At 43.4% G+C, this 12,253-nt stretch overlaps 1 protein-coding gene across 11 annotated transcripts in view; it reads right to left on the bottom strand.

Moving 5' to 3' along the window:
- Window positions 1-6,337: 6,337 nt before the first annotated feature.
- NR2C2 (nuclear receptor subfamily 2 group C member 2) overlaps window positions 6,338-12,253 on the bottom strand; it is a 97,487-nt gene continuing 91,571 nt past the window's right edge. For 9 of the 11 annotated variants that reach the window (XM_033210817.1, XM_033210815.1, XM_033210809.1 and 6 more), the window contains 3 exons: window positions 11,545-11,682; window positions 10,440-10,545; window positions 6,338-6,854 (listed from right to left, as the gene is read on the bottom strand). In XM_033210817.1, the coding sequence (XP_033066708.1) occupies window positions 6,680-6,854; window positions 10,440-10,545; window positions 11,545-11,682 (419 nt within the window). In that variant the 3' untranslated portion in view covers window positions 6,338-6,679. The remainder of the gene's footprint in view (window positions 6,855-10,439; window positions 10,546-11,544; window positions 11,683-12,253) is intronic. The other 2 variants (XR_004437041.1, XR_004437042.1) reach the window with 1 other exon arrangement.

Genomic DNA, 12,253 nt, shown 5'->3' with positions numbered 1-12,253 from the left:
AGTTTAAAAAGAACATGCTATTTTTTAAATGCCATCACATAAACAAAGTGATTTCACAGGGAGAAGAAAGCTGTATAAAGCTACAGCTTTCAACAGGTTTTAAACCTGGCATTAAAATGTAATGGCAAAACCAATATTTTCTATATTGTGAAGGGCAAAGGTTACAGAAACGGTCCCAAGAAAATCTAACACCCAAATTTTCCTTTGATAGATAAGATGCCTTTAAAAGGGCTGGTAATGCAGTTGCATTCTAACAGAGAAGTCCAAACTACAGGTAAAAACTACAGCTTGTACTGTGAAAAATGTGCAGCTTTTCAGTTATAAAACTAGTTGAACACTGGTTTATAAGATAATCCGTAGAACAGAGAGACTGTAGAAAAATATTCCAGCACTTGAGTTGTGTGTGGCAGCAGCATTTGAGTCCATGAATGCTATGGTCGTTAAAATAACTGATTATACTTTCCTAAAGAAAAGCCATTTTTTAATGCAAAGTCTACTACTTCCAAATGTTATTCCAAACATTAAATTTTAACAGTCTATCAATCAATAAATGTTGAACATTTTTTTCTATTTTGCTTGTATAAATATCAAGACGCCAAAATTATTTATAGCTGGGCATTAAAAAAATCTGACATTTTTCTCCCCCCAAAGATACTTTTCTTAAGCTCACACTTTGTTTTTAGACTGCTGTTAAGATAAATAGCCCCAAAGGAAACTTTTTATTTTAATTCATTTAGAGACTGTCAAGTTTCCAATTGCATTTTAACTAGAAAGCCACTTTCAATAGCGTGATTGTCACGACAGGCTATAACAGGGAAAGGTCGCACAATCTTGTGGGATGAGGCCAGTGAAATAGAAGCTTTCTCTACATCAAAAACAGGGAAGCTGAAGGCTAAATGACCCACCGTCTCACAAAAGGCACTGAGTACTATGGTCTCATAAAGTGTTTTTAAAACATTTTGATAACTTATTTTAAAAAGAAAAAGAGTAACCTGTGGATTATGTGAGTTTTTGCAGCGATCCAGTGATTCTTTCCAGCAGGCCCCTGCTTCCCAGTTCTGTGAGCAACTACTGCTGGGCCAGGCCCTGGCTCTCGAGGGCTGAGTTTCAGTTTAAGGCCAGATTAAGGGGGAAAATTCATCCGAATAGACCTGGACAAGGAAAATTTGGTATCTGTAGCTTTTAAGGGCACATACATCCATAATAAAATGCAATTCTTATCTGAAAATTTAAAATCATAATTTATAGAAAGGAGTTAAAGTCTGTGGATTTCATTCACATGCTTGCTCTTAAGAGAAGTAACTTGCTATTTGTAGCTTATGTGCCGCAAAAGTTAGCCATCAAAATCCATGCTTAGTTTTAAAGAATAATACTTGGTAGGTTGTTTACTTTTAACTGGGGATAGAGAGATGGAAATTACTATTTGTTCAGTCACAGGACAGTGCCCCAAATCTTGCTGACTGAGCACAGAGCAAGCCTGGGAAATTGCTACCATCTTTGGGAGTCAGGCCTTACTGACACAGACCGTTCTGAATCTCTGACCGTGACGCCTGTCTCTGGGCTACTCAACAGAGCTGAATAGCTGGGAAGGCTGACGGCTCAACCCAACTGCCAAGTCCCTTCCAGGTAGTGCCATGAACAGGTGCACGAAACGGTTAAAAATTCCCACGTAGTTTTGGATATTAAGATAAACTGTCTTCCAGCTTCCTGGCTCTTGTCTGTACCTGGAGAATACAGGGAAATGTCACCCTGTCAGAACCTCTTCTGCCTGGAATTCTTCTTTTTGCAGCATGGAGATTCTGACTTCATGGCCCTTCCCAGGCAGGCTCACCCAAAGGAAAATGGAGTGAAGAAAATCACCAGCAAATCTTCCCTGCTGAGGGACCTTGCAACACCCACATTAGTTTACATTAGCAACTTTATCAAAAACTCTCTTTAGAACATAAGGAAAGTCTGGATACATGTCTGTATACATAATATACATCTATGTACACATACACACACTATATACACTGTACATAGAGAGAGGATATAAACACATGTACATTCATTCAGTCTTACAGCCTAGAAACCTGTACACGCACGACGCTGCTGAAGGGACCCAGGGCCGGACATGCGAAGTGCACGCTGGTGGGAGGCACACAATGAGAAGGTCCAAACCCTGCGTACAAAAGACCCAAACCAACCCTGTCTTGATGAGAGGTTGGCTTTAAAAATTTACATCAAAGTTAAGACATTTTCAAAGAGCCACATAACCGAGAGAATGGAAGCTGGATAAAGGAAGCACGTGGGGCGTCTGCTCTGCTGGCTCAGGCATTCCCAGGGCCTAGTGGGCACCGCCCTCCCTGGGAGAAAAGTGGCTATCAGATGATGAGACTTTCCATGACCTGGACTAAGAGAAGAGTTAAAATGTTACCTATGACCCCACTGCACGTAAAGTCATTTACACTAGAAAGTGGGCAACAAACTTCCGGACTCCAATGAGATCAGGTTCCAGAACATGGATGTACAGACATGGCATGAACTACTGATTGTGGCCAGGGGCTGGAAGCCCTGCAGAGGGCGGGCTGTGAGCAAGAGTGCTCTGCGGGAAATATCCTCAAAGAACTATGAAAGTAAAAGCACTAGAAATAGCTAGAGTCCTTAGAATTTTTTGTTCCTTGCCGTAACTATCCCCCAAACAAAACAGACAGGTAAGTACGTGTGTAGCGTGGATATTGCCTTGAGATTAGGGAGCCGAACGCATCCACTGCTACCACCATGGCTGGTGTCCTAACTGCCTCAGAAGAGTCCACATTCAATACTGACAATGACAAGCTAAAAATCAGTCCCTCTTGAGGGCAATTACACATCTTAGAAGTGACTATACCTGAAATTAAATATAAAGCCCAGAACAGCAAAAGAACCTCAAACCACAGCCTTATGGCAAGGATTAGACAATAAATAATGTAACCCTTCAGGACACACATAGAAATGTCAAATTAGCAGAGTATGGTAGGTAACATACTTCCTTAAAAACACCTTCCAGGAGTAACTTGAAAAGTATTACTTGCTCAACTAATTTGGTCTTTCAAAAAATCTCTTCCTGTCCTGTTTTATGCTAATGTGTAATGATCTCCACCATTTTCAACATCTATCTGTCTTAACCCAACATTATATGAGATACTTCTGGAAAAGAGTCCACTTAACTAAGAGGTGACAGCATGTGTCTGTCCCACCTCTCTGAGCCAGCTGCCTCTCCTCACTGAGGGAGGAGCGGCCAGGCCAGCAGAAAAGGGAGCATGACGTGGCTCCGTGGAGTTCAGCAGCCAGAGAACAGGTCTCACTTCATGAAACCCAAAGTTTCACAAACTGCTAACAAGGGCTATAAGCCCTGTGAAAGCTGGAGCCCAAATATTTGGTTTGCATCTCTTTAAGTAATTCTTGACTTTGGGCTGACTTTCCTTAACCAACCTGACGGGAGATGAAATGGACCTGTAGTCAAAGGCTTGAAATGAGTTCAAGCAGCAAGAATTCAGGTTATGTGGACATGATCCTTAAAGGCCACTTCAAAGTAAAGCCAAGAGGATCTCAGAAACCAAGAGGTGTTCAAAGCCAAAACAGTCCCTGGAATCAGCCATCACCAGCAAAGGGACTTAAAGAGCAGGCCCAGGTTAGAATCAGCACCTTTCCAAGCAAAATCATGTTTTCTCCAAGGCTGTTTCACCAGAGCCCAACACTTCCTCATCCAACCTGAATCTAAGAGGCCTACTGGCTGCCACTGAATGACCTGGGAATGAGAGGAGGGGCTGGTGGAGACCTTTTCACCAACACCAAGAACTGGGATCTGAAAGCTGTTATGCTTGTATTCCCAGGGAACTGCAACATGGCCCTCATGGTCACTCTCAAGAATCAAAATGACGGAAGGCAGGCAACAATCTGTGTTAGAGGCATGGCTGAGCTTCAGGATGCCTGCTACTAAAATCCTTCACAAACAAGAAATGAAACAAACCTGCCCTAATTCCATTGTCTCAGCTGGTTTTTTGTCTTAATTTTGAAACTGAAAACACATCAGGGTTAGAAAAGTAAAAAATTACTTTAAGCTGGCAGAATTAAATCCTTTCCATTATTTTATAATGGCCACCCCCACTACTCCCCAAAATTTGTTGCCGAGGCAAGAATTATAAAATGATATAATTAAATCCAAGAATTTAGGGCCGGGCACGGTGGCTCAAGCCTGTAATCCCAGCACTTTGGGAGGCCGAGACGGGCGGATCACAAGGTCAGGAGATCGAGACCATCCTGGCTAACACTAGGAAACCCCGTCTCTACTAAAAAAAAATACAAAAATCTAGCCGGGCGAGGTGGCAGGCGTCTGTAGTCCCAGCTACTCGGGAAGCTGAGGCAGGAGAATGGCGTGAACCCGGGAGGCGGAGCTTGCAGTGAGCTGAGATCCGGCCACTGCACTCCAGCCCGGGTGACAGAGCGAGACTCCGTCTCAAAAAAAAAAAAAAGAATTTAGAAGTTGGAGACACTGTTCTCACTAACAATGACGTGCGTAAAGTGCTGCTAAGCCTTCAGGATCAAGCATCCTGTTCTGCCTTGAGCCTGCGGCAGCTTCCATTCTGTCTAGTGTAGCTCCACAGGGCCATCTGTAGCTGGCTAGACTGCACCCCTGTGGAGCACATGTGTGGCACCATCTCTCAGCCAGATCAGAGCACCTGTGAGGCAGGGGAGTGTCCAGGGATCTTTTTGGATATCATCTGATTAACAAATCAAGAGGGGCAAATTTAACCCAACAGGGTGTATTTTCTTAATCTGGACTATTTAAAAAGAAAAGACAAAGCAATTGACCTAGTCTTCCACGTGCCACTTTTCTCAAACAGGAAAAGCTTGCTGGCCGGGCGCGGTGGCTCAAGCCTGTAATCCCAGCACTTTGGGAGGCCGAGACGGGTGGATCACGAGGTCAGGAGATCGAGACCATCCTGGTCTACACGGTGAAACCCCATCTCTACTAAAAAATACAAAAAAAACCTAGCCGGGCGAGGTGGCGGGCACCTGTAGTCCCAGCTACTTGGGAGGCTGAGGCAGGAGAATGGCGTAAACCCGGGAGGCGAAGCTTGCAGTGAGCCGAGATCGCGCCACTGCACTCCAGCCTGGGCGACAGAGCGAGACTCCGTCTCAAAAAAAAAAAAAAAAAAAGGAAAAGCTTGCTATACATTCACATCCATGGGAATTTATGGGTGTTTGCAGTTAGATATAACTTCCTTTTAAGCACGTATTCTGTTCTTGCTGTAAACTCTGGTTGCTATAATTTATGAGGAGAAAGACTATCACCGTGGAAATTAAGGGTTGTTTTTAAGGAGCAAGCAGTCTGCATTTAAAATGCTCCAGGGTAGTTGGCAGGCACACACCTGGGGGAACCAAAGTGCAGAGAGTGCTGGGAACATTAACAGATTTGCCAACAGAGATGCCAAGTCTACACACATTTTTAAAATCTCTGGTATTTAAGGTCTACAGGAAGAAACTGTCCTGAAACCTTCCATCCAGCTTTACCAGGCCCTGACCACTCCGGCCAGCCCCACAGTTCTGATGGAGCTGCAGAAACACAAGTCCTTTTCAAGGGGGCATTTGGAGTGGAAAGCCCTGGGAAGGTAACCCTCACACTCCAAGGCCACACTCCTCCATCTGGACAAACACGCAAGCACCCCCAATTGTATTGGAAGTACTGTCAAGGGCTCAAAATGCCCACCTTGCGCTTTTTGGTCACAAGGCTCCATCTGCCACGAGCAGTGGATGTGACCTGGGGATGTTTTCACTTGCTGGAGGAATTGTACATCTCTTTTGGCAGTTAATGTCTGACTAGTTGCAATCCAATTCAGATAACCAGTCATCAGAGGAGAACCCCAGGTTCTAGAGGAGTCTGCAGATGCCCATCAGAGACCAGGACCAAGTAGTCAGGGAACCTGACAAGTGTCTGCTCTATGGCTAAAAGCTTCTGGACTGGGTCACCACCGACTGTGCTACCACACTCCCACTTACTGCATGATGCAAATGAGCCACGTTTCCATTCACAGAATTCAGCTCAACTCCACAACATGTGCACACAATTAGGAATGATGCCTTCTTTTCTTAAACATAAATGATTGTCTCCTGTACCCTAGTGAGTTTTCACAGAAACCATTAGCATTTCGGCAAAAGACATATACAGTTTTCCATTTGCCCTGCCCACAGGCAAGATGTTGCTAACATTACACATTGATAAGTGCTTAGAAAGTGCTAATATTATTACCCTGGTAATTAGTATCTATAATTCCAAGGACATTTTTTATATATATATACACACATACTATCTCTTAGGTTCTTTCAGTTTTCTTTAATACTAGTCTCTGACATTATAAAACTTTTTTTTTTTTTTTTTTTTGCCCTTTGAGAATTTCTAAATACAAATTGAGTTAAAAGATTGCTCCAAAATCTGCTGCTTCATCAAAAGGCGTTAAAACATTTCTTATGTCAGGAAAGGCTCCTACTAGTCTTTTAATTGCCATTGTCTGGGATTAACAGATAAGGAGAAACCAGACAGGAAACGGCTAACATATGGAAATATTTGCACATACCAAAATACCACTACTTTTCTTTTCTTTGTATGTGAACGGTCCCGGTAGGATTCTGTTGCTCCTTGGCAGGTGTGTGGTGTGTACTATAGACTGGCTCCGGTGATCTGGCCATTATACTCTGCTGTCTCCATCTTGAGGATGTAGGGGATTATGCTGTCTATCGAAACATTGCCAATGAGGCCAGTAAAAAAAAGTTCTTCTGTTATGCTGGAGCTCATCAGCCTGAGTGCCGGCAGGCGAACGAGGATCCGGGCCAATCTATAAAAGGGAGCATCATTAGAAAAGGAGACTGTTTGATGCCCTTCAACCACAGCTCAGCACAGGCTCCTGGGACCCTGTCTGTATTGCACAGAATCAAACCAAATGGATCCACCATCCACCCACCTCTTTTTTCCGATTTCAACAGTTCCTCTAATAGAAATTTATCATGAGAAAAAACCAAACGAGTACAAAATGTATGTACAGATATGTTCCCTTCACTCTTGTTTATTCCAACTCTGCTCACCCCCACCAAAAAGAGAAAACCTGGAAATTCATCAACAGATGACAGGTTAAAATAAACTAGGAGTCTTCATATGATGAACTGCTAGACACTCATTTAAAAAATGATAATACGAATCTGTATTTACTGATCAGGAAAGACATCCATGACATATTGCTCAATGAAAATTTAAAAGGAGATTATAAAACAGCAAGTATAGATGTGTACACAGAGTACTGGGAAAATGTTCACCACAACGCTAACAGTTGGGCTCTGGGTATTGGGATTTGAGGTGATTTTTTCTTATTTTTTTGTACTGCCCTAATTTTCAGTGTCCATTTAGCATTATAAATAAAGCAGTAAAATAGCTTTCATTTTGAAGAAACTTGGGGTGGAGGGTGCACCACGACGCTGCCCTGGAGGGCCACTGAACACTGTGTAGCTCAAGTGTCCCACGTGACCAGGCCATTTCCCAGCCAGGACTGCATCCCAGGCGAACAAGTGAAGCATGTGCCAGGATGCTACTGCAGAGTCATGTGTGACAGCCCAAACTGGAAACACCCTACCGTTTCATTAGCAAGGAAATAGGAACCACAGAAAATGAAGAAGAGTATGTACTGTTATTGTATATTACATGAAAAAAGGTTACAAAACCTTTGGTATTTTATGATCCCAATTATAATACATAAAAAATTTCTGGAAGTGAATATGCAAAATGTTAATAGTAGGTATCTCTGGATAGTGCTTTGTTTTTGTTTTTTATTTTGAGACAGTGTCTTGCTCTGTCATCCAGGCTGCAGTGGAGTGACGTGATCACAGTTCACTGCAACCTCAACCTCCGAGGCTCAAGTCATCCTCCCACCTCAGACTCCTGAGTAGCTGGGACTACAGGTGCACACCACTACATCTGGCTAATTTTTCATTTTTTTCTCGTAGAGATGGGGTCTCACTATGTTGCCCAGGGTGGTTTCAAAGTCCTGGGCTCAAACAATCTTGCTGCCTCAGCCTCCCAAAATGTGGGAATTATAGGTGTTAGTCACCATGCCCTGCCCCTGGATAGTGCTTTTTAAAAAGTTTTCTTTTTCCTTTCTAGAACATTCTAAGTTTTTCTACAGTGAATACTACTTATTTTTTAAATGGGAAAATGTATTCATACTACGCAGGTAGCATTCCAGCACCAGCATCCATTTACTCAGCCACAATGAGTCACTGTGCTCCAATCTTGCAGGGCACACAAAGGTGTAAGGGACCTGGCATTTCAGCTGGGCCTTAGGGGCTGGCTAAGATTTCTATCAGCAGAGATACAAAGAATGGGGAGGGATGGGAGGTATTTCAGGAGGAATAATCAATATGAGAAAAGGTACAAGGATGGGGAAGAGTCAAAAATGGATATTCCAGACAGTAAATACCAAGATAAAGAAAAAATGAATATGCAAATAGGATGTAAAACACTCTAGGGCCTTTTCTTTGAGAACTCTCTCTGTGTGAATTTCTGAGCCCTATAAGAAAGCCTCCCTTATCATTTTGGGCTCCAAGTAACCTGTCATCACCCTACCCAACCCTGGGTACCTGACTGGACAGGAGTGACTCATGATGTTTTCAGACACAGTGTATCTACTTTCCAAGGCAACAGAATTGCTGATGTTAAAGTGATTCTAGAGTGTGCTGTGGCTCTGCCAGCAGCCCCAGATGGCCATTTCCAGCCGTCTTTTGGCCATGGGAACTGTGGGGGAGCAGGCCTGTGGCCTCCTAGGAGGACAACCTGACTGTACACTTGGCTGGATGTATAAATTCTGGGTGTGGGTGCATTCCCTGACAGTCCCATTCTCTATGTATTGAGGCTGAAGTTATTCTAGATTCATGATGAAGTCTTCGATGATTCCAGTAGAAAATGGATCTTGCTTTTGTAAAAGCCACATCTGGGCAATAGAAGTATGCCAAAAGGAGAAGCAGGTTCTTGTCTACCAGCAGGACCAGCCAGCCATAAGACACCCCCAGTCACACAAGAGAAATGGCTGGGACTGTCCTGGTTTTAGCGCTGAAAGACTAAGAGCTGGTTACCCTGCTGGGGGGCAAAATCATTTCTTTTGAGAAGCACTGGGCCAGAAGGAGTAGCTCCCAGGGGCATCTCTGTTCCATGGGGCTCCTGGAGACTGAGGTCTGTGCAGAGGACACACGTCTGGGGAAGGTGGGCCCATGTGTCTTCCCAGGCTGTCAATTTTGTTCCAGTGTTTATTTTAGGGGGACATGGTGGGGAGGGAAATAGGAAATACTTTACTTGAAAGGGTCTCAGAAATTCATGTAGCTTCTGGTAGGTCAGAAGTTGTCATAGGAAAGCACTCTTCCATCTTTAGCTGAAAAGCCTGCCAATGCATTCTGACCTTTGGCAGATCTGAACAATTTTCCTGCTTAAAACTGCATGAGAAAGGCTTTTTTTTTTTTTTTTTGAGGCAGAGTCTCACTCTGTCGTTCAGGCTGGAGTGCAGTGGCATGATCTCAGTTCACCGCAACCTCTGCCCACCCCGCCAGGTGCAAGCGATTCTCCTGCCTCAGCCTCCCCAGTAGCTGGGATTATAGGCGCCTGCCACCGTGCCTGGCTAATTTTTTTTTTTTTGTATTTTTAGTAGAGATGGGGTTTCAACCATCTTGGCCAGGCTGGTCTTGAACTCCTGACCTCGTGATCCACCCGCCTCGGCCTCCCAAAGTGCTGGGATTACAGGTGTGAGCCATCACACCTGGCCTTAATTTTTATACATATATTTTTGCTGCACATTAATTACAAATACTACCACTAATTTTCACCCAAATAAACTTTTTACCATCAGTTATCTGAGGGCAAAATGACTTTATGTAACTCATCCACTCCTTTATAGGGGTCAGATTTGATTTCTGTCAATAAGAACTTTTCTGTCAAGTACTCTAGCACTGCCTCTTCAATGGATGCTGACCAGAGAAGCAGACCTTTCAAACTATTCTGGACAAGGGAATCTCCATGAGAACTCAAGCCTCATGTACAGTGTTAGCCCTAGAACAGGCCACGCAGCATCTGCTCCAACTCCTCCAATTAAAGAGTAACAATCTGAGGCCTCGCTCACAGTCACACAGCAACACTGGAATCAGCCACAGTCTTGGCCCTCCTGCTGGCACCGTCTACACTCTACACCACCTCTAGCATTCAAGAATTATCTCTAGCTCTTGGGAGCTAGGAAAAAACAAAGAAAACTCAAGAATTAGAGTGTGATCCAATGGAGGCTCTATCAGACTGCTAAAAATGGAAAGGTTAACATAATTTATATTAGAAACTACAAACCCAGCCACATTCCTTGCAGCCCCAAGCAAGAGTGCATGCCTGAATGCCTCACCGGTAGGTGTCTTCCGAGTAGGTTTTCTGAACATAGTCCTGCAACTCCATCTGTGCCTTTTCTTGGAATTTTTCAATCTGGCTTGTGCTGGTCAAACCTGGATGATCTGAAAACAGAAAAGTACCCCCCAATTCCCTCTGTATTTGAAAAGTCTCATTTGCAGACTTCTTAGTAGTTTTAGTCAAACGTCTGCAAACTTCTTAAGTATAACAAATTGAACTCAAAGACTGATCTAATTTGGGTATTATTAGAACACTGGCTTTTCCTCTGTTTTCTGCCCAGGCCTGAAGTTCCTGGGAGGGGGTCGGGGACCCTGAGTGGATGCCAGTCTGAGCAGCCCCACATGGATGGTTCTGGACATCTGGCTTCCTACTACCCTAGAAAACACAGTTTTAAAAACTAGTGCATAAAATTAGAAATTGTCATTTACTTTCTAAATATTTAATTATATAATTTGTCCCAATTTTACTAGCTATTTTGTTATTTGTGAGTGGAGGGCTGGGAAAGAAGAGAAAAAGGTTAAGCTGTGTCCAACCCCTACTGTGAGGTGAACAATGAGCCTAGGTTGATTTTTCCAGAGGCCTTGAGAGGAGTGAGGCCAGCCCAGGCATCGTGATTGCTGCCTCTTCATCTGTGAACACACCTTTTAGCATGCTCTGCAGCAGCTGCTGCTACTGCTATACACAGTCTGTGGGCAAACAGGTGGAGCTTCAATGTGTACTGGATTATATGCGCTAACAAAGCTTTGAAACTGGCAAAGGGCCAAAATAAATAAATAAATAAATAAAAAGAAAGGACATAGGGTGGTAGCACACTTTTGTTTTGTATGGTGTAGTCTTGTTTGGCCAATGGTTTCATTAGGACACAGATTAAATCTATTCAGTGTGTGACATCATCAGGCACTGCAGCATATTTCTTTGGGGCTGTAAAGGCAAGAATTTAAAAGCGTTTATGTATTTATCTAGCAAAACACCTATCGTAAGAGCACTAGGTCACATATAATCTGCAGGCCTCTTTCTACACCACTGATGGCAACATGTTCATGTTCAGAAACATCAGTAGATACAGGTGGAAAAGGGTCATGCGTCCCCACCGCATATCTTACCGGGGCTAAAGAGAACTATAGCTTTAAGGTATGCATACTCATAGCCATCTATATCCAGCTTCGCCATGCTGTTACAGAACTCCTGCAGCTTCCAGATGTGCTCCATGACTTGCTTTATCCGGTCACCAGAAAGTTTATCTAGAAACCAATATCACAGATCCTCTGAGAAAGGCTGGTAAGAACAATAAAACCAGCTTATTTGAGGGACCACAGATGGAAAGAAATGGGACCATTTCACTTTTTAATGAAAAATCAGTAATCTCAAGATGAACAAGAGCTTCATTTTCCAGCTGCAGGTGAAGTGACAAGAGGTACCCAAATTCTGCTCCAATATGGGTTCTGCCTCAATAACGAACCCCTAGACCAGTGATTCTCCCTAGCCATGCTGCCAGGCAGCTGGCCTGTAGGTGTACATTGTGAATTCCCTTTATTCTGTACCTGAATAATAATTTCTTTATTCTGAAGACTCACAGCTTACATACTTGGTTAGGTTTTTTAAGTCTCTGCAGGCACCTGAACATTAAATGCTGGTAATTTTTAGTTATCAAAACAATTTTTTTTTGAGTTGGGTGTCTTACTATGTTGCCCAGGCTGAACTTGAACTCATGAGCTCAAGTGATCCTCCCACCTCAGCATCCTGAGTAGCTGGGACTACAGGTGTGCATCACCATGCCTGGCTTCAGAACAATTTTATATATTTCATTTAATC

Source organism: Trachypithecus francoisi, unplaced genomic scaffold (genome assembly GCF_009764315.1).
Source record: "Trachypithecus francoisi isolate TF-2019V2 unplaced genomic scaffold, Tfra_2.0 Lachesis_group0, whole genome shotgun sequence".
Taxonomy (NCBI): Eukaryota; Metazoa; Chordata; class Mammalia; order Primates; family Cercopithecidae; genus Trachypithecus; species Trachypithecus francoisi.
Note: the sequence above shows the minus strand (reverse complement) of the source record. Positions and strands in the feature narration are given on the sequence as shown.